Here is a 26,981-nt window from a genome sequence, read left to right on the forward strand (position 1 = left end):
TCCCAAAATAGAGGCTTTATGGAGATGAAAGGGGACAGTATAGTGACAAATGTGTCCTGATTCATTGTAGGAAGGTAAAAATAGTAACAACCCCTGTTCACTCAATAAAGGCTTAAAGAATAAAGACAAATTTGTTTGATTTTCTTCACCTTTTTTTTTTTTTTTTTTTTCCAGAAAGGGTATTTGACATCCAGTTCTGCCTCTTTGCTTTGGGCTTGCTCTGGGAAATCTTTCCATATCTTTCCTACTGGGTGAGCTGCTAGCAAATTCTAGCATGCCATGGTGGGGTTCCAGCCAATGACTTGCTTGCTTTTTCCAAAAGAGGGAAGCTTTGCTCTTCTTTTCAGAACCGTTTCCTGGCCACACAGTATCCCCACTCTCTTGCACTTCACCAAAACTCCTTTGAACCAAGCATACCAAACAGATTTTTTTTTAATTCTTTTCCCTGCCTAATTTAATAGTTTTCTGTCAGGTCAGTAAATTGAATGGACTCACAGAAGGATTCAGCAAAAGGCAGAGCAAGGTTCCTCATGGGAATTTGTTGAGACCAGGGAAGTGCAGGTGAGGAATCTCTTCTTTTTATGACAGGAGGCTATGAGATCAGCTCTCCTTTTCTTGTGAAATGGCAGTATGAACTACTTAAAATAGTTAATTCTGTACCTCAGAATATGCAGTTGCAGCTTTGGGCTTGCAATTTGCAACTGTTTAACCCACTCCTGGAAACAGGGAGAAAGAGATACAAAAATCTATAAACATGTAAGTTTTTATCTAACAGTTCTTTATAACTTCATTACCAGATAATGGTGCTAACCCTTCCAAATCCATTCTCATTATATAGAAATAAATGTATGCAATCTATACTTTTCATTATAGAGTTCCATCAAATTCTTTTTAAAGGTTATTTCTCTTAGAAAGAAAGCTGTGCCACAATGATAATCTCATCATCTAACAGTAAGTTTCCAGTCATACCTGTGATCATACTTGATATGATTAATGGCAGAATGATGAGTTTGAGCATTCTCATCAGCAGTTCCCCAGGAAAGGAAAAGTAGAATTTATCCAGGTTAGACAGTTTGCCATATTCCCGTACCAGCATGCCGATTCCAATACCTAAAAGGCACACAAAAATTGTGACACAAATTAGCAGGAATTTATTGTAGAGACATGAGAAAAAAGGAAAAAAAATAGGAGAAGAACAGTAAAACAAAAAAGCAAGCAACAGACACATTTTTACAGCCATGGTAGAACTTCTAAAGCAAATTAGTGAAGAGATGTTTCCTTTTTTGTTCTATATAACGATGATAGGAACAATAATAACACATATAATTCTGAACTTGGAAAATGTCTTTAGTTATGTCAGAAAAGTCTTGATTATGCCCTGTGATCACTTTTCCTGCTTGCCTTCTTCCTTTTTCTCAGTTTCAACCACTGCATTGTCTATGCTAAATTGTTTTTTCTTCCTTTTCCATCCCCTTTCTTTGCATTTCCTTCTTGCCCACATAGCTAAGTTAGGTTATGATTTTTACTATGAGAGCAATCCTCTACTTAGAGCTCAATGGCATGTACTACTTAAGGTCCAGATTTCTGCAATACTGAGCAGAAGGGAAGAATGAAGGTGGAAAAAACAGTACAATACCATGGCTTTAATTTAATTTTCTAAGGCAAATGTCTCCTTGCAACTGTGCATAGTACAGCACATGCTATATAGCATGATGTCTACATTTCCCCTTCCAGAAGCCACTGACATAGAAAGTGAAAGGTGCAGTCTGGGTCCCTGGGATTGCAACACAGAAAAGGCCACAGGACACTTCTCTTGTCTGAGCCCATATGAAACACAACTCCTTAGCACTGCTCTCCCAGGCAGCACGTAGTCTTTTTACAAGCTCAGTAACAGACAGAAAATCCTTCAAAGAAAAGCCATCAATGCCGAGTAAGAGATGTGAGGTGTGAGGGTGAGAAGAACAAGAGAAGAAAAACAGAGCAGAAGAAAATCACTGAAAATACCCATCTTTCAGGTAGTCCCAGCATAAAAAGCTAGAGGGAATATATGCTTGCTCTGTATGGGATAACCCATTTCTCGTTGTGTTACCCAGGGAAAAGGGACCAGTAAGTTACTACAAGGGAATAGCACCTGCAACTAGCTGCACTGCATGTAGCTCTCGATCCATGACATCTGCCAAACCTGAAGCTTTCTACGGCTTAGGAGATGACGGCTGCATGTAATAAGGTGGCAGAACCACTCTGGCCTGTGTACATGCACACAGTGAGTGAACCGCAGAAATTAGGTAAAATATGTCTTGGGAGACCATAATGTTGTAGGTTCTGCATATCTGCAAAGCTAACTCTGTGACATTTGGATATCTGGTGAACACTCATTTATCACAATCTGCCCTACATCTACAGTATGTCTTTTTGCACATTGCTGTTGTTTCTGAAATGTTGTCTAAGGAAAAAGACAAATTATTTGCCTTGGAACAACTACAGGACTACTACATTTTTTTTTCAAGTATTGCACTGCAGTTCATGACACGGATTTGGAAATGAGTAAGAAAAGAAACACACACCCTGTTCAAACAAATTCTGTAATCTCTGGGCTCATCTATACTAGCACACATGGGGAGTGTCACAGATTGTCCTATTGTAAACTTGTAAAAATGTGCTGTGTTCTCAGCAACCACCTGAGCAACAAAATGTGGAGACTATTTACAATTTTTCAGGGAGTGATGGCTAAATCCTGAAGCCTTTTTTGTATAATTATGTGGGGTCCAAGCAATTCAGATCTTGAATTTGAAAACTCATAATGCCTGAGTAGCTAAATCTGTTCAGGACGTGAAGTATGAAGTGACTGTAGTTAGCTGCTTTACGTCACTACCATTGTGGGTTAGATGTTCTTCAGAATCTGATTACACCTTTGATAACAAGAACAGCGTGATACTATGCACCTTTACTTTCTTTATCTTCACTCACAAGTGAGAAAACCTCACGATTTACAAATAACTGAAGTGCATACATAGACACGCCTGGTCCTATTTCTCACTGAAAGAGAATATAAATGAGATAAAATTGGTATTTAACAGGTAGGACTCCCTAACATGGATGACAACGCTGATATGGGATGCACAGTGTTAACTGGCAGGGAGTTCTCACTCCACCAGTGTGCTTGACACTGCAGGAACAGCACATCACCTTCAACTCCCACTGACTTTATTATGGGAATGAATGTTAGGAATGAACAATAAAGACAAAGAGAAAATAAATCTAGCATATCTTTCTGGAGAACTAATAATCTGTTCTGTCAAATGATCTGTTCTGAATTACACCATGTCCCTCTGAAAAAAGTTGTGGTATTTTCATGTAATTCCAGCATGTAGAAACTCCCTTTCACCGGAACAGAGTTAGTGACTCTGGCTGATACTGATAGGCACTGGGGTAATTATAGGAATTTTGCTTTAACATGGCATTGCAAGAAGAAAAAACGTAGGCACATTTCATGGTTCAAACCCGGTAATATTTAATAGTACTGCAGCAACGTGGATTGTGCCATTAAAAAAGTGATTAAGCTCTTCATAATTTCACATGATTTGCTGTTCACACGATAGACTAAAATACAGTTACTTCTATCATATTGGTAGGTCTTAACTGGATTACCTTTAAAGAAGATGATTCATGGGACTGAAAAGGCTGACAACCGAAGCTCACTGACTTGATTTGAAATACAATACAAAACATTCAATATAAACATGTAAAATTGCAGCACAGGCAGGCAAGATTGTTGCAGTTTGTGATACAGTCTGTGTCCTTTTGTAATATCTTATAAAATCCATTTTTTTCCGCTCTCTTTAGAGTTTCTGTAATATTACTGTCTGTCTTAAGGAAATACAGTGCCAACTGCAGAACACTAAAATAGAGTGTGTAGAAGAAATTCTTACTTATTCTAATACTTATAAACATTATTTCAGCTTATTAATTCAGCTCTTTTGATTATTTTTGATATTTTCTAATGTTATGCATTTTACTGCTTTACATTCTACTTGACAATTAATATTCCTTCTAATAAACATACTTGATTGAAAAAACAAGGTTCTTAGAAAGATTCTTAGTTGACTGAAAAAAACCCCAAGATTCGTAGAAAACTGCAGGCAGCTGCTGAGGTAGGATTTAGAGTCTCTGAGGTATAATTGCATGGCAACTGATCTTAACTCTCTGCATGCTGGCGTTGCCCAGACTACCAGATTGCTTACAAGATATGTGAAGAAAAGTCCTCTCAGAAATATTCCAGAAGATTTTGGTCAGATCTTCGTCTACTGAAAAATATTTAATAGGAATGTATCGGAGGACGGCGTGCTCATTCCTCCACCATGGTGAGACCCTCTGTGTCCTCTCTCTGATTAACCTGTTGAGGGTGCAGCAGTTGTAAATTCCTTCACATAAAGGACACACTGTCATCTGACCACAGTGTGAGGAAAGTTCGGGTGGACAGTGACTCTGTGATGGACCTTCAGGAATGAAGGCAAGGTGGGGCACTGGCCAGAGGGGTAAAAAACCAGCTTCTCCAGTGTGGGGTGCTCCCCTTACAGCAGGTGTAAAGGCCACTGCAACCGGCCAAGCCACGTACCTCCTGCTACTTTCTGTGCTGTGGCAGCCTGTAGCAGGGCTGATAACACAGAGCAGCCTGTAGCAGTCACTGATAACAGTGAGCAGCCTCTCTGCAATGCCACCCTGCACAAGACCCACCCCACCCTCAGTTAAACCAAGGGCTGTATCATTCCACCAGAAAAAGGGAAATAGTGGCCATTCTCCTGTGACTATGAGTGACCACAGTTCTGCTGAACACTGAACCAGTGTTGCCCCTGAGCGGCAATGTGCAGATGGCTAAGCAGTTTGATAATTTAGCAGTCTCTTCTACTGGACACCTGGTTTCCTCTCATTTATCTAAATACGCTGTAGACGAATTTCATGTGTACGTATCTTCCAAATATTTTCAGTATGCAGCTGTAACTTCTGAGAAAGCCAACATAAAAGAATACAGTTGAAGGAAAGAAAAAAAACTTTACAATCATGCTTCATCTGTATATGAGTGCACTAGCGAGAACTGCCGTACAGAACCTATCTTTAGGGACAGTCCATTAACATACAGAAAAAATACAGAGAGGTGTTGTGAAGATTTCATTCCTTGGTTAGTCCTTAACTCTGTTAAGGTACATTAAGTTGTATCAGAGATACGATGTGCCTCTTTCACAGCTTTTCAACAAACTTGGTGGCTTATTAGATTTGTGAAGTTAACTACGATACTTAAAACCTTAACACAATAAACACCGTATTATTAAGATTATGTCATAAATTGAGTAATTTGGGGAAAATGTCAGTTCTTTCCTAGCCTACATTTTCTTGTGAATTTGGATCTGTCCTGGTGAAAGCACCTGTTCTGTTGGGGTATACTATCTGAAAATCTTCAAGCCTTCTCCCTCTCTGAAATGCTTATACACCAATGCACGCAGCATGGGGAATAAGCAGGAAGAGCTGGAGATGTGTGTGCAGTTGCAGGGCCACGATCTCATTGCAGTTACTGAGATGTGGTGGGACAGCTCGCATGACTGGAATGCTGTCATGGATGGCTATGTCCTTTTCAGGAAAGACAGAGCAGCAAGGCGTGGTGGTGGAGTTGCGCTCTATGTGAGAGAGCAACTGGAATGCATCGAGCTCTCACTAGGGTCAGATGAAGAGAGGGTCAAGAGCTTATGGGTAAGGATTAAGGGGCAGGCAAATATGGGGGACACTGTTGTGGGTGTTTATTACAGGCCACCTGATCAGGATGGGGAAGCTGATGAGGCTTTCTACAGGCAGCTGAAGGTAGCCTCGCAATCGCAGGCCTTGGTTCTCATAGGGGACTTCAGTCACCCCGATATCTGCTGGGAAGACCACACAGCCAGGCACGCACAGTCCAGGAGGCTCCTCCAGTGCATTGATGACAACTTTTTGACACAGGTGGTACAGGAGCCAACAAGGAGAGAAGCACTCCTGGACCTGGTACTGACAAACACAGAGGGACTGGTGGAGGACATTAAGGTTGGGGGCAACCTAGGTTGCAGTGATCATGAAATGATAGAGCTCAGGATCACAGGTACTATGCACAAAACAACAAGAAGTAAAATTACAACCTTGGATTTCAGGAGGGCTAACTTTGACCTCTTCAAGAAACTGCTTGGAGAGATCCCGTGGGCTAGGGCTCTGGAAGGCACAGGGGCTCAAGAAAGGTGGTTGGTATTCAAAGACCACCTCCTTCAAGGTCAGGATCAGTGCATCCCTAAGAGCAAGAAATCAGCCAAGGTATGCAGAAGACCTGCATGGTTGAGCAGGGAGCTTCTGAAAAAGCTCAAGTGGAAGAAGGAAGTTTACAGTAAGTGGAAGAAGGGACTGACCCCTTGGGAAGATTACAAGAATGCCGCCAGGGCGTGCAGGGATGAAACAAGGAAAGCAAAGGCCGCCTTGGAATTAAACCTGGCAAGGGATGTCAAGCTCAACAGGAAGGGCTTCTACAAGTATATTGGAAGCAAAAGGAAGACCAGAGAAGTTGTGCGCCCACTGTTGAATGAAACAGGAGCCATGGTGATGGAGGATGCGGAGAAGGTGGAGTTACTGAATGCCTTCTTTGCTTTGGTCTTTACTGCTCGGCCCAGTCCTCAGGAGTCCCAGGCCTTGGGGAAAGTAATGGGGAAAGAAGAAGACTTCCCCTGGGTTGAGGAGGATCGAGTGAGGGATCAATTAGATCAATTAGATATTCACAAGTCCATGGGCCCTGATGGGATGCACCCAAGAGTGCTGAGGGAGCTGGCGGAAGTTATTGCTGGGCCGCTCTCCATCATCTTTGAAAGGTCCTGGAGAACAGGCGAGGTGCCTAAGGACTGGAGGAAAGCCAACATCACTCCAGTCTTCAAAAAAGGCAAGAAGGAGGAGCCAGGGAACTACAGGCCGGTCAGCCTCACCTCCATCCCTGGAAACATGATAGAACAGCTCATTCTGGGCGTTATCTCAAGGCATGTGGAGGAAAAGAAAGCTATCAGAAGTACTCAACATGGATTCATCAAGGGGAAATCATGTCTGACTAATCTGATAGCCTTCTATGATGGAATGACTGGATGGATAGATGAGGGGAGGGCAGTAGATGTGGTCTACCTTGACTTAAGCAAGGCGTTTGACACAGTATCCCACAGCATCCTTATAGGGAAGCTTAGGAAGAGTGGGCTTGATGAATGGACAGTAAGATGGATAGAAAACTGGTTGAAAGACAGAGCTCAGAGGGTTGTGATTAGGGGCACAGAGTCTAGTTGGAGGTCAGTGACGAGTGGTGTTCCCCAGGGGTCAGTACTGGGTCCAGTCCTCTTCAGTATACTCATCAATGACCTGGATGAGGGGACAGAGCGCACCCTCAGCAATTTTGCCGATGACACAAAGCTGGGGGGGTGGCTGACATATCGGAAGGCTGTGCCACCATACAGAGAGACCTGGACAGGTTGGAGATTTGGGCAAAGAGCAACCTTATGAAATTCAATAAGGGCAAGTGTAGGGTGCTGCACCTGGAGAGGAATAACCCCATGCACCAGTCCAGGTTGGGGCCTGACCTGCTGGAGAGCAGCTCTGTGGAAAGAGACCTGGGAGTCCTGGTGGACAACAGGATGACCATGAGCCAGCAATGTGCCCTTGTGGCTAAGAAAGCCAATGGCATCCTGGGGTGCATCAAGAAGAGTGTGGCAAGCAGGTGGAGGGACGTCATCCTCCCCCGCTACTCTGCCCTGGTGAGGCCGCATCTGGAGTACTGTGTCCAGTTCTGGGCTCCCCGGTTCAAGAGGGACAGGGAGCTGCTGGAGAGGGTGCAGCAAAGGGCTACCAAGATGATTAGGGGACTGGAACACCTCTCTTATGAAGAAAGGCTGAGGCATTTGGGTCTCTTCAGTCTGGAAAAAAAGACAGCTGAGGGGGGATCTTATCAACACTTATAAATACTTCAAGGGTGGGTGTCAGGAGGATGGGGCCAGGCTCTTTTCAGTGGTGCCCAGTGACAGGACAAGAGGTAATGGGCAGAAACTTGAGCATAGGAAGTTCCACCTAAACATGAGGAGGAACTTCTTTACCCTGAGGGTAGCAAAGCACAGGAACAGGACGCCCAGAAAGGTGGTGGAGTCTCCATCTCTGGAGACATTCAAAGCCCGCCTGGACGCGATCCTGTGCAACCTGCTCTAAGACAACCCTGCTCTGGCAGAGGGGTTAGACTAGATGATCTCCAGAGGTCCCTTCCAACCCTATGATTCTATGATTCAGGAAAAGTGAACTCAAACTGGAACACGCACAAAGAAGGACTGTAGAGTGATGAAAAGAATGAAGAGCCTACCTTCTGAAAGGAGAGTAAAGAGCTTGGTTTGTCCAACAGGGATGAGTCAGCTAGAAATACAGAAAATGGTTGAACAGCAGAGAAAGAGCAATGCTTTGACAAATGGATGCATATTGAACCTGAATACGTTTAGACTGGAAATTGTAAGGCTTTCAACAATCAGACTGATAAACGTTGCTTCCTAGGAGGACGTGCAGTACCACGAGGCCCATCCAGCTTTAAAGTGGAGCATGATGTGTTACAGAAGTGTATATAAAATGGTGTAACCTGAAGCAGCAGTAGACTAGATGTGATAACATAGGAGGTATCTTTCTATCTTATATTTCTGTGTTTTACAGTACGTTTTAAATGTAATGTGACAATGGTAACTCACCCCTCTTTTTTGCAGACCTTTCCCATGAGCCCTTTCAGCTGTTTCTTCTAAACCCACTACCATTCTCCTTCACCCCACCCATCTGTAACTTGGGTGCCTTCTTTAACTATGACCTCTTTCCTGTGCAATCATCCAGACATATACAGGTCTTGTTGCTTCCTCCGTGTCTCCAAATCCACTCAATTTTATAAAATAGTGCTTTCATTTGGACCCCTTCTGTCACGCATTTCAGATACTGTCATGTCCCCAGTTCTGGTGTTCCTACTTTGTAACATTTTGCTTACATGGCCTAACATATTACAACACCAATGGCATGACTTCAATGCCACCCAAAAAAATAGAGCTTCTCATCCTTTCTTGCAGAAGCCCACTGAACTGTTTTCTTTCCACAACATTTGCTTGCTATCTTGAAGCTTTATGAGCACCTTTGTACCTCCTGTATAGTGCAAGAGATATTAGCTCAATAGAGCACCCGAGGAAAAACACACTTTCATTTAAGACCCCTGAAACACACAAGAAAGTAAATGGCTGACAATGGTAGAAGAAAGGCGAAAGGCTAGTAACTAGGAGTATCTGCCAGATTCTGACCCTTGTTACAGCTTCTGTTTTAAAATGTGATGAGAGGAAAGGACAGTAAACAGGACATACTGTTCTAGATATCCCCTTGCTGGAAGGGCAGTGGAATGATTCTGACTGTAATAAATTGAGATAAGCAGTGGGAAAGGCAATTTAGTGGAAACTAAAGAGAGACAGATAGTGACATGCAGAAACATCATTATTATGAAACTAATGAAGACATCAAAGCATTGAGAAATCAGAGATATGACCTAGAAAATTAGTTCAAATCAGCAACGCCAGGTGTTTGTGGTTCTAAAAGCATGAAAGGACCAAGAAATGGCTCTTTTGCAATATATTGTGAAAATACTTAGATTACATATCATCCATAGAAATTGTTATCACATGTCACATTTAACCTTCTGGCAAGCTAATCGGTTCTCATGGAATGTGCAATAAATGGAACAATGGTAAACAGAAAAATAAACCTGGAACACTTTGTCCAATATTGCCCTGATCTTCAGCATAATGTGATCTCCCAGTATGAGATAGTGTTGTGCCGCCATAAGTAAGAATGTCTTCCACATTAGATTTGCAAACAGTGCAAGTGTTGTTTGTGAGTAGTCTCAACCAGAACATTATCTATTTGCTGGGGTATATAAGAAGAAAGTGCCTTTATGCTTTGTTAAGATGTAAGCAGAAAACAAATAATATTTTTGCAATTACATTATAGTATTTTCACTTGAATAATATAGGGAAATTTGAAACAGTAAATATTTTGCTGGTACTAGTATTGCTGCTATTGTTTCAAATGGAAAGAAATATTTCATTGACTTTGGTAGCTTTGGAGCTTTGTAGAGTGTAAATTGACCTTAGGGTCACTCCTTACAAAGCTCTCTTCATATAAAAATTCAGGTCTAGTGATAGTTTCACTTCATTCACACAGTGAAGTGAGACCCGGGCTTTATGTCAAAACAAGACACAAAATACATGGACAATAGGAAAATACTTTACATGCCAGAAGAACAAATAAAAGTTAGGTTTTCTTTGCTTCAAAACAGCGCAAGAGCAAAAGAGGTACAATGCTTAACTTCAGCTTTCTTTGTTCTTTTGTTGGCTGAAGTTTAAGTCTCAGAGCATTTTTGATCCTCAGTAGTATGTGAAACTCTCAGATGAAACTGTTGGCCATTCTGCATTGTAGTTTGTCTTTAACATTAAACTCAGACATTCTTTCTGAATGGGTTCCACCCTGTATTGAGCTGTATGCAGTGTGACAGAGAAGAGCAGACAAATCAGCATCACAATTGTCTAAAGAGGCATAAAAAGTCACAAGTATCATCTATGCTGCTCTAAATCACACCAGGAAGAAACCAGGGTCTTGGGTTAAATTTCCATGCTACCACAGTTGATTCAGGATGTCTGGTCTTCACTTGTTATAAATTCCAAATTAATAAAATGTTATGCTTCAGAACTCAAGAAAGGAATCAGATGTTTGCTTTACAACTATACTTGTCAGAAACAGACAGGGTAATAATTCCTTTACTTTAGTATGTTCCCTTTGATTTTTTTCCTGCTGTGAAGAAAAGAGCTCTGGTTTTCGTAGTGTCTTTCAAGAGGCAATTAATTTGCTTCACTGTTTGTAACCTTCACACTGTATTGTGTAAGCAAAGAGAAATGCTACAGAAGACAGTCAAAACTAAGCTAATAGGCCACTTTTTGGTAATGGTACAAGGACGTGGAAATGAAAAACAGCGAAGCCTTACGCCATATGCAGAATGGGCTTTCTGTTTTAAATTACACTTGTCAGAGAGAGAAAGAACTTACTGGGAGAAACTGAAAGACTTTATAGGTTTATGGGGTTTAGTGGCTGCAGGCTACATTTGCAAAAGAAACCTCCCACCCGCAGGAGTATGGTGAACTCCCTGGATTCATGGTGGCCTTCCCTGTGGTGAGAAGCTGTCAATAGAGTGACACATTACTAATTGCTCTGTTGTTGTCTTTGTCCTGTGAGACATTCATTCTTGTAAGAATGCACCGGTGGGCTTCCAGTAATGCTAGCACGTGCTGATACTGCTCTGACATGGATGAATTTTAAAGGAACTAGTACTTTTAAAGGCAGCTGTCAAATCCCCATGTATCTGATTACAGAATTACCTGTGAACAAAAAATATTCTTATAGGGAGATATTACTGCTTAATACTATAATATACAGTATATGTAGTATACTTAATACTATAATATAAAATAATATTGTTCATTAAAATTAAAGAGAACAAATGTTTGGTGTATGGACTGCTGGGGTGATATCACAAAGCACAAAATAGAAGCTCCAGCGCCTGCTGCGCTCGTCAAATCCTGGCAAATAGCTATAGCTGCACCACTTAAAGTTTCTGCAATGCTGGTGTTACAGAGAGGAACTATGTATATTCTAATCTCACTCTGAAATGCAGGGAGAAAAGGAAGCCTGATGCTAGCCTTGATCTTCCAAGGCAACGGCACGAGCAAGGTGTCTGACCCTGCAGAGACGGAATAAGCTTCCCTTCGCTTCAGAGATGCAAAACCAGGGTATTCAGGCAGGCTGGAGATGTTCACCCACCCCCTCCCTCCTTCAGTCCCCTCATCGCCGTCTCCGCCGGCGCTCGGGCCGCCCCGTCCCCGGGCGGGCTGTGCCGCGGCCACCTCGGACAGCTCCCGCCGGGCAGCCCCGCTTCGCCCCAGCGCCGTGCGAGCGCCGGAGCCCGTGCGCAGCGGAACGGGGGCGGGCAGGAGGGCGCCAATGGCGGAGTACAAAGCTGTTCACTGCGTTTACGCACCTTTGATAAACATGAGCCAGCCGTGTGCCCAGGCGGCCAAGGAGGCCAACAGCATCCTGGCTCGTATCAGGAATAGCGTGGCCAGCAGGAGTAGGGAAGTGATCGTCCCCCTGTGCTCAGTTTTGGGCCCCTCACTACAAGAGAGACAACGAGGTGCTGGAGCGAGTACAGAGAATGGACACGAACCCGGTGAAGGGTCTAGAGCACAAGTCTTATGAGGAGCACCTGAGGGAACTGGGGTTGTTTAGCCTGGAGAAAAGGAGGCTGAAGGGAGACCTTATCACTTTCTACAACTACCTGAAAGGAGGTTGTAGAGAGGTGGGCGTCAGTCTCTTCTCCCAAGTAGCGAGTGACAGGACAAGATGAAATGGCCTCAAGTTGCACCAGAGGAGGTTTAGATCAGATATCCGGAAAAATTTCTTCACAGAACAGGTCGTCAAATGTTGGAACAGCCTGCCCAGGGAAGTGGTTGAGTCACCATCCCTGAAGGTATTTAAAAGACAGGCAGACATGGTGCTTAGGGACATAGTTTAGTGGTGGTTTTGGCAGTGTGAGGTTGATGGTTGGATGTGTTAGGCTGATGCCCCTTACAACCTAGACAAGTCTATGACGACGATTTATAGCTGTCTGAAGAAAGGCAATCTGCCATTCACAGTCTTTTGTGATTGGTGGCTGTTATCAATTTAAATATTGCATTTCTCATATCTTCCTCATGAATATCTGAACAATTTCAGTGTCCCACACATGCGCTGTTCTAAAAAAAATCCCCTTCAGAGTCGCAGGCAGGCTTACAGGTATCTGAAGTTCTGAATTTGTTCAGGAAGTGACATCCCATTAAGTGACAAAAAAACCATACTGGTAGCCTGTAAATTTATGCGAACCAAATCCCTCAGAATCATGTTCCTCAACCACAGAACTATTACAAAAAGATATTGGTCTGATAGATGTGAAAAATGTAACTATTCAAAAAAATTGCAACCTATTCACGTATTCTTTCTGAGTACATAAAAAGATGTCTGCTTTAGTATACCGTGCTACTGCAACCCAATGCCCGAGACCGTAGGTACCCAAATCACTTACACTTTTATTTCCACTGTAACAAAAAAGCTGTTCTGCTGAAGAATTACCCAGGACTACAAGCTATTGGTCTATGACCTGCAGACTAATGAATGAGTAAGTATTTACACATCATCAGCCTTTTACCTTCATGACTGGTTTGATTGCATTGCAGCAGTGACCCCTTGGAGACAAAGCGATGATAAAAAATAGATGCTCTTTGAGAATCCTGTGAAGTGTGACTTAAACTCTCCATTTGCAATTGTCCTTTGGAATCCTGTTTCAGGGTGAGTAAATTTCAGGGATATTTCTGGTTTATTTTTACTTGATTGTACAAACTGGAAGCAATATAACTTTTTTTATTAAAGCACTTAAAATGAGTTGACTTTTAAACTGCTTTTGTTGGTTCAGCAGTTCAGCTGCTTTGGGCTCAGTAAGGCCAGCGGAACAAAAAGGTGCAAGATACCCCTCCTTTCACAGTTACCTACATGAGGCTGCCACTCTCCTGCCTGTCTGCCTCCCAGAGAAGGGCAGTGAGACAAGGGAGGCGCAGATGAGCCCCAACCTCAGCCCCCAGTCATTGCTCAGCACAGGTGACCTGCTGCAGGCTCTACAGATGCACTAAGAACTAATGAACAATGAACTTGCTTCTCAGGCCCAGTGTTCTGGCAAATCTATCACTGAAATTATATAAAAGGCAAGCCTCAGAATTAGCCCTGAATCTGAAATTCAGCCTGTCTCAGACTCCAAATCTGAGTTCATAGATCTCCACACCACAGTCTGGTGGTCTTAAACAGAATGTCTAGTAAGGTAAGAAAAAAACTCACTTGAGCCTTGAGTTTTGTTCTCTTTGAATAATACATACAGGTGTTTTCACTAAAAAGATGTGACATTCTGAAGATATTTTGTGTACAGACTTGTGTACAGATTGGTTGGAGAAAACCCATAATGATTTGTTGTTGTTTAGACAATTATTCTATCACCTGATGACCCCTGATGAAAGGGGAATTGGGGAAAGCAAGGAAACACAAGGGTTGAAATATAAATAGATTTAACAGGATAAGACTAAATAATTAACAATAATACTAAAGAACCAGTATTAATCCAGATACTAATATAGGATATACAAGAATTATACTCAGCCAACTCTACCAGCAGGAAGGTGCGCACTCCCAGCACTGGACAGTAAATGTGGGACACTGCAAGCACAACGGCTTCGGTAGGAAGGGAAGGGCTATGGGGTCTGGCACTGGGGCAAGGAGTTTCTCTGGACCGCCGCCATCAAGGGAGAGAGAAACTACACAGCAAACTTTCTAATTTATATCGAATGTGACGTTCATGGTACGAAATAATCCTGTTGTCCCGCCTGAGTCAAATGCCCAGGCCTTGCTCCTCCTCATCCCTGGACCTGATAAGGCCTGAAAACACTGAGACCCTGAATCCCACCATAGCCTAGCTGGCTATAAAATAAATATTTTCACAAATTCAGACACTAGAGTTTTCCACAAGTGGAGTTTTTCCCAGCATTAGAAGAGAAATTAGTCCTGTGTCGCTCAACCCAGCACAAGATTTTAAATAATTCCCCCCCTCCCCAGTTGTTATAAAAGAAAGTCCAAAGTTTTTGAAAATGTAAATGCCAGGCAAATGATCGAATGTTTCAAATATAACACAAAAAATAATTACTCTTGAAGGAAGAAGTGTTTGGAATTCCAAGGGGTTTCTGTCTGTTTCTGTCTCCTCTTGTCAGAGGTGGGCACAACAAGTAACGAGGAAAACTTTCCAGCTTAGTTAGGGCACTAGCAAAGATAAGCATGTCTCAGTAGGATGCTAAACATGGCTCTGATAATGATGAGCAAAAATCATGATTCCATATGATAGTGCTGGAATATCAGGCACTTGGCAGCACAGCTGGACAGCTTTCACAGTACATTTCTGCAGCTTCCTGCATTTGGTATTTCCACTCCTCACTCATGCATACCTCTCTGTAAAGTCTAAACATATTTTCTGCTTTCAAAATGATGTGATACTCTTCTGTTCATGAATGCTAAATTGTTCTTCCACACTAAGTAGATTAATAAACCTCAGAGCAATTTCCCAGTGTATATTAAAAAAGAATAAATATGTAAATTTAATTATGAAGGGTTTGTGGACTACAGGTATATTACAAACATTCCTCAAGCTGTAATAGAAAGATAACATACAATTCAACTGAGCCATCCTTACAAGAGTTTCACTGTTCTCCTTGTGTAACTTATTTCGCCTCCAAGAAATATTGAGAATGCAGCAGATACATAGCTACTTGCAAAATGTAATTTGGTCCATAACTCAAGGAATTTTTATGAAGACTCTCTTTGCCATATTATAGAGTTCCCCTGAGTTCTGGACTGTCAATTACTGTGTAGCAGGTAGGGAAGTCCAAAGACACAAGAGGTATTTGGGTGCCTGTCGCTCTCTCAACTGTGAATTCCCATTGGGTATTAGGGGGATCAGGGTGAAATTGTCCCCACATGCAACAATTCCCCCATTGCCAGGCTCTGTGCCTCTCAGGGAAATCTCATTTCAGAATGATCAGTTTGTAGGATCATATCGCACACTTCAGTTCTACCCACATTCGTTGAAGATAATGAGAGGGGAACATTTCTTAACTACTTCTGTAATTGGGAAGTAAGTATGTCAATTCATAGAAGAATACCTGACAGTAGTACCTGGAAAAACAACTGTACACACACAAACACAGTCACATAGGCACACTCCTGCAGTTGTTACAGGCAGATTTTCAAACCAAGCCCTTAGCACTTGGTGCATAGAACTCACAAAAATCTTTCCACTTACTAAAGAGGTGAAAAAGAACTGAGACCTTTCAAATACTGAATGTGTGGAGGAAAACACACATGTATACATAAATGCATCTCCGATTACAGTTTATAAATAGTTGGGTGGAATTCCAAAAGAATAATTCTCTCCTGAACAAACATGCACAGAAATAGGTATGTTCCAGGAAAAATTCAAAATAGCAGAAAAGTCATCTAAAGGGAACCATCAAACAGCAAATGCTGATAATAAAGTACTTAAAGCAGCACTTCTCTACAGGAGCAATAATGTGAAGGAAGCTCTGCTTGCTTAGCATCAAAATAATCACCAGGAGAAAATGAAAAGGGTGTGTGACTAGGGCCAAAATTACATCCTATGGAAAAGTCTCTTTGGCCAAGTCATTTGACAGCTTCTCTTGGCCCACTAACTCTTAATAAGATGGTGTTCCACTCATTTCTCCTTCAGAAAGTTGCTGACAAGCAGAGGAGAAATCCTCCTCTCTTTACAATGAAACCCCCACTGAAAGCTGTGTGATGCTGCTGAGCGTTTCCCCAATTGCACTGGGACTTGGGCCATCAGAAGTCACTACCAGCGCTCCCCAGCCCAGCAGTCTCCATCCATCTCAGCGGGGCTCCAACCTGCGGGCTGACCGAAGGCTCCAGGGTGGTGAGTCACGACTACCTGTGGTCCCCTCAAGGTGTGCAAAGGCGGCCCGGGGCATGGCCTGCTGTGGGTCTCAAGGCTGGGGCAACCTGCAGCACCCACGCACAAAGGGCTCAGGGCCATCCACAAAGGGCTCACGGCCACCCGGCCTGCTCGCGGGTTTTTCATAGCATGGTTTCACGCCACTAATTACCAGACCTTTGTCACACAGGCTGGAGGGAGGGAGGGAAGCAGGTGGGGCGGGAGGCCCCGTGTCCCAGAGGACCCCGGCACCCCGCTGCCTACCCGATCCCCCAGGGGCGGGGAGGGGGCTGAATCGACCCACGCGAAACCCCTTTTTATCCCGGCCGCCGCAACACCGGGCCACCGCGGAGCCGTCCCCCGCAGCCACGGCTACGCGACGGCCGAGGGAGAGCAGCCGGCCCCCCGTCGCTCGCCGTTAGATCCGTTACGCTTCCATGGCACCCGGCGGCGGGCGGGATCGGGGCTGGCGCGTGGCGGGGGGAGGGAACCGCGGCTCGCTCCGCGCCAAACGGTGCGGTTCCGCGGCCGCGGAGCGCCCCTCGCTGGCCTTGCCCCGGCGCTCCGCCGCGGGCCCCGCTCTGGCGCCGCGCCGGCCCTGCGACGGGCAGGGCCGTAACGTGCCGGGCAACGCCGGGCGGGGGGCGACGGCGCCGCGCTCCCCTCCCCGCCGCCCGCGTTCCCCCCGCCACTCACCCATCACCACGGCGGCCGCCGTGCTGAGCAGGAGCCAGTTCTTCCTCAGGAAGCCCGGGCAGCTGCATCCCTTCCTGCCCGCCTTCGCCATAGCGGGTGCGACGGAGGCTGGAGGGAGTGGGGGGCGACGGGCCTGGGTCTCTCCACGCGTGCGGAGCCGAGACGAGCGACACCGCCGGGCTGCCTGCGCTGCTGCGCTGTTACGGAGGGGAGGCGGAGACGTTACACCTCACCTGGCAACGAGGGAGCCCGGCCCTCCGCCCGCCCCGCTGCACGCCCTCCGCCCCCCTGCCCCGCCCCGGACCCGCTCCCTGCCTGGTCGCCCAGCTGGCCCGCCGGGCCTTGCTGGCCGCCGGGTACCCCTCCTTGCTGGCCCGGCTTGCCCCGCGGGGCCGCTGCCCGGAGCGCTTCGCCTCTCGGATCCCACCATCCCCCGGACGCAGAGCAGGGCGAGGGGAGGAAGGGGCCAAGGCGGGCCCTGACAAAAGCTGAGGGCCGGCGGGCCGTGGCTGGTGGGGTGCCATGGCGAAACCCCGCTGACACGGCTTGCTTCCCTGCTGCTGTGCCCTTTATGCCGGGCCGCTGGGTTTGGTGCCAAAGATACGTGGAAGGCAGCCCCCCGCCATGGCTGGCAACCCGCATGGCAGAGGGGAGGCTGTCCCACGGCAAGGCCTGTGCTGCAACACCCATGCCAGCGCTCCAGGCAGAGGAGTCAGTCATGGGTGTTGGTGGCTGCTGGATTACCCACCAGTGGTAGCGCTTTGGTGGATAATCTCTGGTTAAATATTAAGGGGAAACGTTCTGCCTTGTACTCCTGGTGGGAATATTGGGGGAAGCGAATACAGAAACAGGATTTCCCACTGAGGTTTTATCCTGGTAAGTTTAACTACCAAAACTGTGAAGAAGCATTTATTTCTCCATGTAACTTCCTGACAATGGTCTCCTTCCCCTTCCCCACCCCAAAACACGTGATTATATTGTATATAAAATCGGGACCCAATCCCAGTGGGATTATGGTAGGGTTTTCAATATCTGTTTATAAACTTCTTGATTATGATTTTCAGACTTGGACATCAATTGGTAAATGTAAGCAAGAAAAAAAAAAAAAAGACTGCTGTTGTCTTGCTAAATGACATGAAAGTGAGTGCAGAAAGAAAGTTTAATTTATCTTATTTTTTGCACTTGACACCATCCATTCCAAAATGTAGGCTAGTGAATTTTGCATGATTTCTGCCTATGATGACAGGATAACTAAGGCCTAGGGTAGATAAGCAAAAACTGCAATTGAAACCTTGTCACATTTCCTCTTCACATGGATCTGCCTGTTCTGGGTGACAGCTTCGGGAAAGAGACAAATCCGTCCCTCTCTGAGACAGGGAAGAGCACTGAAATCCACCTGGATGGGAAGCAAGAGCCATCGTCTATGCCAAGTGTTAAGACCTGGAGCCAGCTGTGTAAATTTATATACAGAGTCCTAAAGCAGTGGCGTTGTTTTTCAAATGTGTTGAGCAACTGCAGTATTTGTCTGCATCTGTCACCATCAGGAAAACTCAATTAAAAAAATAAAGGGAAGCCTAGTGGCAGAAAGGAAGCAGATGATTAAGTATCGTATTAGTTTAATTAAATCATAAAAGGTTCTAGACCACTTAAAAGGAAAGCTGGCATACTACCATGTGCCAAAGCCACAGAAAAAGCAAAAGAAAAATAACTAATGCAAAGAAACAGTAAGAAACACCATGACTCTGTCCAACCTTTGGTACAGAAATGTGGCTAAGTGAGTGGCATTGAAGAAGTACAGGAAGAAAAAGGCACAGTGAGGTTTCAGGGTGGGCAGGATCAGGTTTACCCTGTGCAGAAGAGCTCTGGCCTTGGTTCTCACTGCCACAGAGTGTAATTTTTTATTTCCTCCCATATATACTGGGAATCTCAGATGTTGCTTTCAGTAAGTAAAAGGTCTGATTTGTCCCAGGAGGGAGGGAGGTGGTGCCTCTCTGGACAACAGCAGCAAGATCAGTTGCAAGACAGCCTCAGAGTTTAGGCCTTTAATTTTCTGTCGATTTGCTTTCTCATGTATCCCTTCTTACAACTTGCTCTGCTTTTCTTATGAGCTGTTTTGGTGAGCTAGAGGAAATAACTGCCATACAACGGTTCCTGAAAACTAGCTAAAATTAAGTTAAGAGTTTACTTTTTCCTCCATGAAGTTTCCATGGGTTTTATGTTTCTCTTAATGCTTTAAGTATCCTTTTTTTCCCATTAAGGATTTCATGGTACCTTTTTGGAAGAGCTAGAATTGTCTAGAATTGTCTAGAATTGTCTAGAATTGAGAGAGCTAGAATAGATTCTTAGCACAAAAAAATGCCCCCCTGCTGGTATAAAGCAATGTGATTGTAGCTGATATGTGCCTTCGTCTAGCTTGCATTATCTTAGAGGAGTTGTGTTAGAACTGTTAGAAATTATGTTAGAAAAACATAATGCAATTATGCTACGTAATTTCTGAAGGCTAGAGTCATATCTTATTTCCACGTTCTGCAACAGTAGAACAACATACACTGAATTGTATTGAGGACCTCCATGTACTTTTTGTTTTCTGACACAGTACAATGTTTATGTTCTTTTCTGCTAGTGTTTTGTCCCTAAAAATATTTAAGAAAAAAAGCACGCCAAAAGTCGGGGCTTTTTTCTTATTAATTTTCTTTTCTTTTTTTTACTTCATCAAATGTAATTCCATGGACACGACCTTGAAAAAAAGTAAATTGATAACTCATAGCATCCATAGAAACTTAAAGAAGGATTTTTAAAAAGATTTAGGCAGCTGAAATAAAGATGTTTTAAACATCCTGATGAGCAAGCTGTTTTTAATTTGATCTTCCTATTATAGAATGACAGACATTGGCTTTGATCCTGGATGTAGAGTCAAGGTGGCAGTTTCTGTATGGGGAGCTATAAAAGAAAAAACTGTAATAAAAGTGTCCCAATAAAATGGAAAAGAATTAAAGGTAGCCCAAGCCCATGGATCATTCTTGAAATGTTGAAGTTATTTTAAAAATGAACTCAGCTATGGAAAAACACCAAAAGAACTAATACTTTGGGAGACTAGCTGCCTGTACAGCTACCAAGCACAGCTGCTAAGCAAACAAAAATCTAAATTCTATTTAAACCATTTTTAGCTATGTGTGATTTCTAGACATCCTGGAATAACTATGAAATTAATAGGATGCATGTGTGAAAAAATGTCAATACAATTCATCTGTACAGATGATAGGAATACATTCTTTAGCTATATTGCTCACTGTTACAAAGTTCTCAGAGTAGATCATGGTAAGATTGTATGCATGATGAAATGGTTTTATTTTTTGTATTTAAATGTTTTTTAATGTTAATGAAACATACAGAGGAATCAGTCTTGAAAATCTGAACATTTGCCTGGGAAAACATGACGTGCGTTTACACGTATGATTTTTGTCTTGAAGCTAATGCAGGTTACTTTGTTGTAGGTCTAGGATCATGCATAAATACATAAATAACTATTATATTGACGAGTTATTACCACATGGTGACCTGATATGTATGTAGCCTTGTGTCTCGACATTCATTGCCAACGTGTAGAACTGTCTTAACAATATTTTAAGTGAATTGCTTAGGAACACAGCAAGTAATTTCACAGGCTAGGAATGTTTTCCACTCTTTGAGGCATTTGAGCGTTTCAGTGCTGGGAGAGGCAGAGACGTCCTACAGGAGCGTACACAGCACAGTGCAGTACACAGTGCAGCAAGTGGAACCTTGCCTCTTCGTACTCCTTAAAAAGTATCTTCGGAGATTGTAGTTAAGAGAGGGAAAAGCAATTGAATTTTACATATTTAGTCCTTCAACTTTTTCTACCTAGGTCAGCGTATTATTAGTAGTAGTAATATAAGCTTTGTTGATAGTTGATTTGATCTGTAGAAAAATAATGAAGTGCCTTTTCCATATACTTGACCAGAGGTAAGAAATCGCATCACAGGGAAATGCTGAAATTCTTGGGTATGGCATTTTTTAAATGCTTTGATAAAATAACAGTATTTAGCAAAGATTTCAAAAAACAGGTGCTAATAATCTACCCGGAATGCAGGTAGAATAATTGAGTTTGCTTTTTTTATTCGAGGCCGGTCCACCAGATGGGAAGTTTGCAACATTTTATTTAGTACCATAAAGCCAAGGAGCACATACAAAATTTCAAAACACAGAGTAATCAATTCCTGTCTAATATATCTCAATTTAATGAGAAAATAATCCAATAAAAAGGATGGTATTTCTAAGTACTGTGAACATTTCCAGTTGTCATCCTTTGGCACTGGACCATATTGCTGCACTGGCTTCTTTTATCATTGAAGTAACTGAAATTCTTTTGGGTTTTTTTTTGTCTTACTGTATTCTAGTAAGTTGAAGAGTAAAATCTTTACAGAGTTAACTAAGCACGAGCCATCAAGCACAATGCTTTTATCTCTGAATTCCAGATTTAGGCTATTAGCAAAGTTGCCTTGCTCTGGTTCCCCTCCTTAGCTTTCTAGCCAAATATGAAGGCTGAAATTAGAGACAGAAATGAAAAGTGTGATTCTGGATGCAGTTCACTGAAGAGCCAAATAAGGCTCAAGGAAATGCATAAAGCTGTGTCTTATGTGTGTAAGAATACTTTACTGTAAATAAGTGCATAAAATTGCAGGATTTTTCCATATAGTCTGGAACCTGAGCCTCCTGACATCTGACCTCAAAGTTTAACTGCCATGTACATGATGTAATATAGCTGGATAAGGACAAAAAATATTCTGGTGCTGAGCCAACCTATAAAATAAATAAACAAGACCTTTTTGACAGATTCTCCAACTGTCCCCAGGGGCAGAGCTGATGGGGTGCTGGTTTTCATTTTTGGGGTGGATACTAGTTTCATGGCAGTAATGTCTTTGCACATGGAGATCCTGTTTAATCCAATGTGGGTTAGTTTTAAGCTACCAGATCCCATATTGCTGTATTTAACTGGTCCAACCCACTCTTTACATTTTAAAGGCATATCTGTTTCTATTCCAGTAGCTGGGTCTGAATACACAGGGGGATCCTTGTTATCTGCTTACAACTTCCAGTAAGATTGCCAGTAGCTGCTTTATCTTCTGTTTGCACAGGTTTTTCTACTGTCCTACCAAAGACACTCTAAACCTTATCAAATTAGCCATTCTTCTCTGTGTTTTTCGCTGAGTTTTTTTCAGAATTGTTCAGTTATTGGTCAAAATACATTTCTTTAAGGTAAAATGATCTGGATTTGGCCTAAACTCAAGAAGGAGAGGAGGGTTTTCTTTTTTCTTTCTTTCTTTTTTTTTTTTTTTAATTAAATCAAATCCTATGCCAGATCAGTGGGATTTTTTTAACTTTATTGGAGCCAATAGGATCACAGCTGGAAGGAAGCTGACAGCTGAAGATGGGATCTTTATTTGCTAGTTTCTAGCCCTCTAATGCTGAATATCTTTTTTTCTACCAAAACCCAGTTTTCTTCTATCTTAACTAAACATTATGTTTTATCAGCCATTTTTCACTGTGACATCAGAACGACTCACTCGTGTCCAACTAACATAAAAGAGTAATGATGAAAACATATTAGAATTCCTTTGTAATGGTGCACCTGTTATACTTTGTAAAACTTGGATCTGGAACACTATGTTCTAGATCACTTTTGTGTTCTTCTAAGTTGTGTTCCTGTTCCCAACAAGAATTCTGTGAAAATTGTCACAGATTGTGATGAAAGCTGTAAGAGTCCATGCCCATGTGATAATTAAAGGAACTCCTATCAGTGAGAAATGATTTGAATTTTTTTCTGTCTTAAGTAGTGTAAATATTTCATACAACACTTGTACGTTCTCCTGGCTGCAGAGCTTTCATGTAGGCAGGTACAGTGGAAAGGTGGCATAAAAATGTGTTTCATATATCAAGATTTAAATGGTAGCTACATACTATTTACAGAGGGTTGAAGGAAAGCCATGCTCTGAAAGTCATCAAGGGCAGATAGGTTTTACAAAGTCCAGCGGTTCTTATTTGCCTAGAAAGTATGATGACATAGCTGTGAAGTGATCACAAGCCAGCAGCTGTGTAAATCCATGTGCGTATTGTGCACATGTGCATTTAAAAATGGTTCTTCCATTTTCTTAATTATTCAGATGATTAGGTGTCCATGAAAAGAGGTGAAACAACATGACTGCAAACAGGTTTCCTTCCTAGTTACACAACATGTCAAGGATCAGTATGAAAACCATGTATTTCTCACAGCACCTTTCTTTAGCTTCATGTGAGAAGGAGTTCTGGTAGTAATAGGAAATTAATTCAGTTTGCATGATGACTAAAAATTTCTGAGTTTCTGCAAAGCATTTAGAAATGCCTGGCAGATAAAATCAGCATGGCATGGATGGGGTTTTTGTGGAAGGGTGGAAGGATGATCTCTTCATGGACAAACTTGTATTCAGTAACTGATTTTGAAATGTTCATAAAAATTCATAAAGGCGTTGCCCTAAACTGATGGATGGGTCCAAATGTGATTAAGATAGGATCAGATAGAGAAGATAAATACATCTGCGGTCTGGAGTGGAGGCTGACATTTTGATTTCTGTAATAGCTTGCCACCTGCTGACTCAGAAATGTACACTGCTTAAGGCAAACGACTAACAGGAATTTGAACTGGACCTGATACATGTTTCCAAGATTTTGGGTCTGTGGATCAGACATTATTGTTTGCAGATGTGACTTGCTATTGGCTGTTGCAAAAGAAAAAAAAAGTATTTAATATTGCTCCTTGTCACAGCAATACCTACAAGGCACCTCCACCTCAGACCAAGAGTTAACTTCACAGTAGCACCAGTATCTGATCTCCAGGACCACATGAGAAGGCTGGATCCTTACTGTGCTGGCAATCAGTCTTATCACCTTGAGAAACTGAGAGTTAAAAAGTATGTTAAACAAATACCATTTTATGAGTAGAATAACAAATAGTTCCCCAAATGAAGATGATGATATTGCCTTGCCATGTTGGAGTAAAATTGTTTTGTATCCATAGTGTGCAGAGTGCATATGCATGAATATATGGTGACAGTGAACAAAGGACAAAGTATAGGATAGTATTCTACTGCTGCTCCAGCAATTCTGCCAAATTACTCATTATGTGATATATCATACATGTAGCTACTCTAATACATATGTAATTATAAAATTATTGATTCTTACAGTCAGTTGCTTTTTACCATTCTTCACAAATGGCATAAATGGAATTGGAAGGCTCTGTTCACCCGTACGCCATTTGGAGACTTATTTTAATGAAGACATAATGAAGCAGAACACTTTCTTGATAGAAGATAGTGATAGCAAATGACAAAATTATTTTAAAGCTCAAGTCTCTTGGTAACACCTTGAAATGGATGAGTGGGTGAACACTAATTTGGAGAACATTGATCAAGTTCGAGGAAATAGGTTAACTTACATACTCAAAGATCTGGAGGGTGAAGTGGAGAAAGGCGTTCAGAATTATTGGCTACGTAGCTCTCAAAAATGAGTTACAAGTACATGATCTGACCTTTTGGCTTATTTCAAGAACTTGAAAATGCTTAGTGTCCTTGACATCTTTTCCAGCCAGAGCTAAACAGTCATTGCATCGCCAATTTGTCACCAGGAGCTTTATCAAAAGACTCGGAGTATTAGCGGGCTGTGTCTAAGCCTCAGCTTTTTTAGTTGCCTGAACACATGAGAATATTAACCTCCAGTTGTAAATTAAGATTCTAGCCCAAAAGAGTGTGAAGAAAAAGTTGAAAAATATAATGGTAACGCACTGTAAATGCTCTGAAGGCAAGCAGAACTCATCTTTTATAATTTTTAAAAATCTAATAGAGTCCTGTTCCACAACTGGGTCTTGGGGCACTTTCATAACAACAACAACAAGAAGGGACACCTTATCTAGCTGCTTGAGAATCCTGGCACCAGGAAGATCAAAACACAGTGGGCAAACTATGCCTGTTTGTACCCTTCAAATACCAGTGAGAACAGGGAGCCCACGCCTGCTCTTGCTATCAAGGACTGTCTCACTGACAAGGACTCTTGATAACAAGGACTCCCTCTCACTCTGCAGTGCCCGCGTCCTATCTCTACCCGGGTGTTGCTTCAGAGATTCCCTGGTCTGTGGAGTATCAAGATTAAACTTGTTCTTTGCCTTTCATCCGTGGTTTTGTGGTTGTTCCTGTGTCCTGCCTGCATTGGCTAACATAATAATTAAGTTTATCCATCGTAGGTTAAGCATATTTTCACAGTTCTAACAGAAATGTCCCGTAAGAACAAACAAATCTTTCTGAAAATAGCCTTTAGGGAGGCAAAACGCTTCTGAGAAGTAGCAGTGAAAAGTCTTTGTCATCCAAAAGGACATAAAGTCCCTCCATGCATCAGGACTTAACTGCAGTACAGCAAATTTGCATGGTAAGGTTTTCAAGTGACTGAAATACAGAAGTATTTTAACAAGTGAGTGGCTTATTTTGTCCTGTGCTAGCAAAAGGACCGTGTGAAAGTGACCCCGCACTGCTGCTCAGTGTCAGCGCAGCTAGTTCAGTAGCCCGCAGAAGGCAGCCCCTTCCCATGGCAGCAGCAGAAAGTATTCAAGAAGCTCTTTGCAGATTTTCCTTTATGTGTATATAAATTCATATATACGTGTGTGTGTGCGTGTGTATGCTGCAGTGAGTGAACACTCATCTCTGCCCCGCTCCAGCCCAATTTGTGAGGAGACCTCTGTGGCAGCATGTCCCCCTACTTTTGTCCTCTTTTCACCTACTAAAGAACAGAGGAGGGCCTGGGCCCCAGTGTGTAGCAGAATATTATCTTTCAAGCTAATAGATTCAACTGTAGGCTTGCTTCAGAATTTTCACAGAGGTGTCTCCAGCTCTCCAGGTGACTACATAAAGATATGACCATGGCAGTAGTCTTTCATATTCTCATGGAAGAGCATCAGGAAGGAACAGAACATGTTCTTTGTCAAAGCAGGAGTCACATCACAGGAATCATGTTGTTTTATAATCCTCACACAGTCAGCTGATATTGGGGAACTCCTTTTCGTCTAACGTGTCTGTGGGGTATTCCAGTTGCATTAGTCTAAAGAAGTACTGATCAGCCTTAAATGCTGTTATTTTCAGATTGAGACCACCTATTTTCTTGAATATAAAAGTAAAATCTTCATTGCAAATTAAAATTTAATGTCAGGACTAGAACATGTTGTAGCACTGAATTGCCTGGTCTCAAATTTTGTGAAGATCAAGAGTAGGATCTTGGAATAGAGCTTATTATCAGCTCTGCTGTGACACCATCCCAAGTACAAGCCAATGAATTGTGTATGCACTTGTTTGGAAGAGGCTCTATGTTGAAAATAACCATCTAACAACTTCTTACTTTGTGGTGAATGAATATGTGGATAATTTGGGGCTGATAATCGTTTCTACTGGATGGTTATGTCACCTTTACAGGAAGGTAAGGAGGAAATTCTGATACGGGGACATGTTTGTTTTGTAAAATGACTTTCAATGGTGGGTTGGTCACTTAGTTTTCAGATCCAGTGGCACTACAA

General features: G+C 42.7%; 1 protein-coding gene across 1 annotated transcript in view; it reads right to left on the reverse strand.

Moving 5' to 3' along the window:
- SLC1A1 (solute carrier family 1 member 1) overlaps window positions 1–17,597 on the reverse strand; it is a 55,815-nt gene extending 38,218 nt beyond the window's left edge. Inside the window, exons 1-2 of the mRNA XM_054187054.1 lie at window positions 17,375–17,597; window positions 970–1,110 (exon numbers count right to left, since the gene is read on the reverse strand). Coding sequence (XP_054043029.1) covers window positions 970–1,110; window positions 17,375–17,465 — 232 coding nt within the window. The 5' untranslated portion in view covers window positions 17,466–17,597. The remainder of the gene's footprint in view (window positions 1–969; window positions 1,111–17,374) is intronic.
- Window positions 17,598–26,981: the final 9,384 nt, after the last annotated feature.

The sequence above is a fragment of the Rissa tridactyla genome, chromosome Z, assembly GCF_028500815.1.
Source record: "Rissa tridactyla isolate bRisTri1 chromosome Z, bRisTri1.patW.cur.20221130, whole genome shotgun sequence".
Lineage (NCBI taxonomy): Eukaryota > Metazoa > Chordata > Aves > Charadriiformes > Laridae > Rissa > Rissa tridactyla.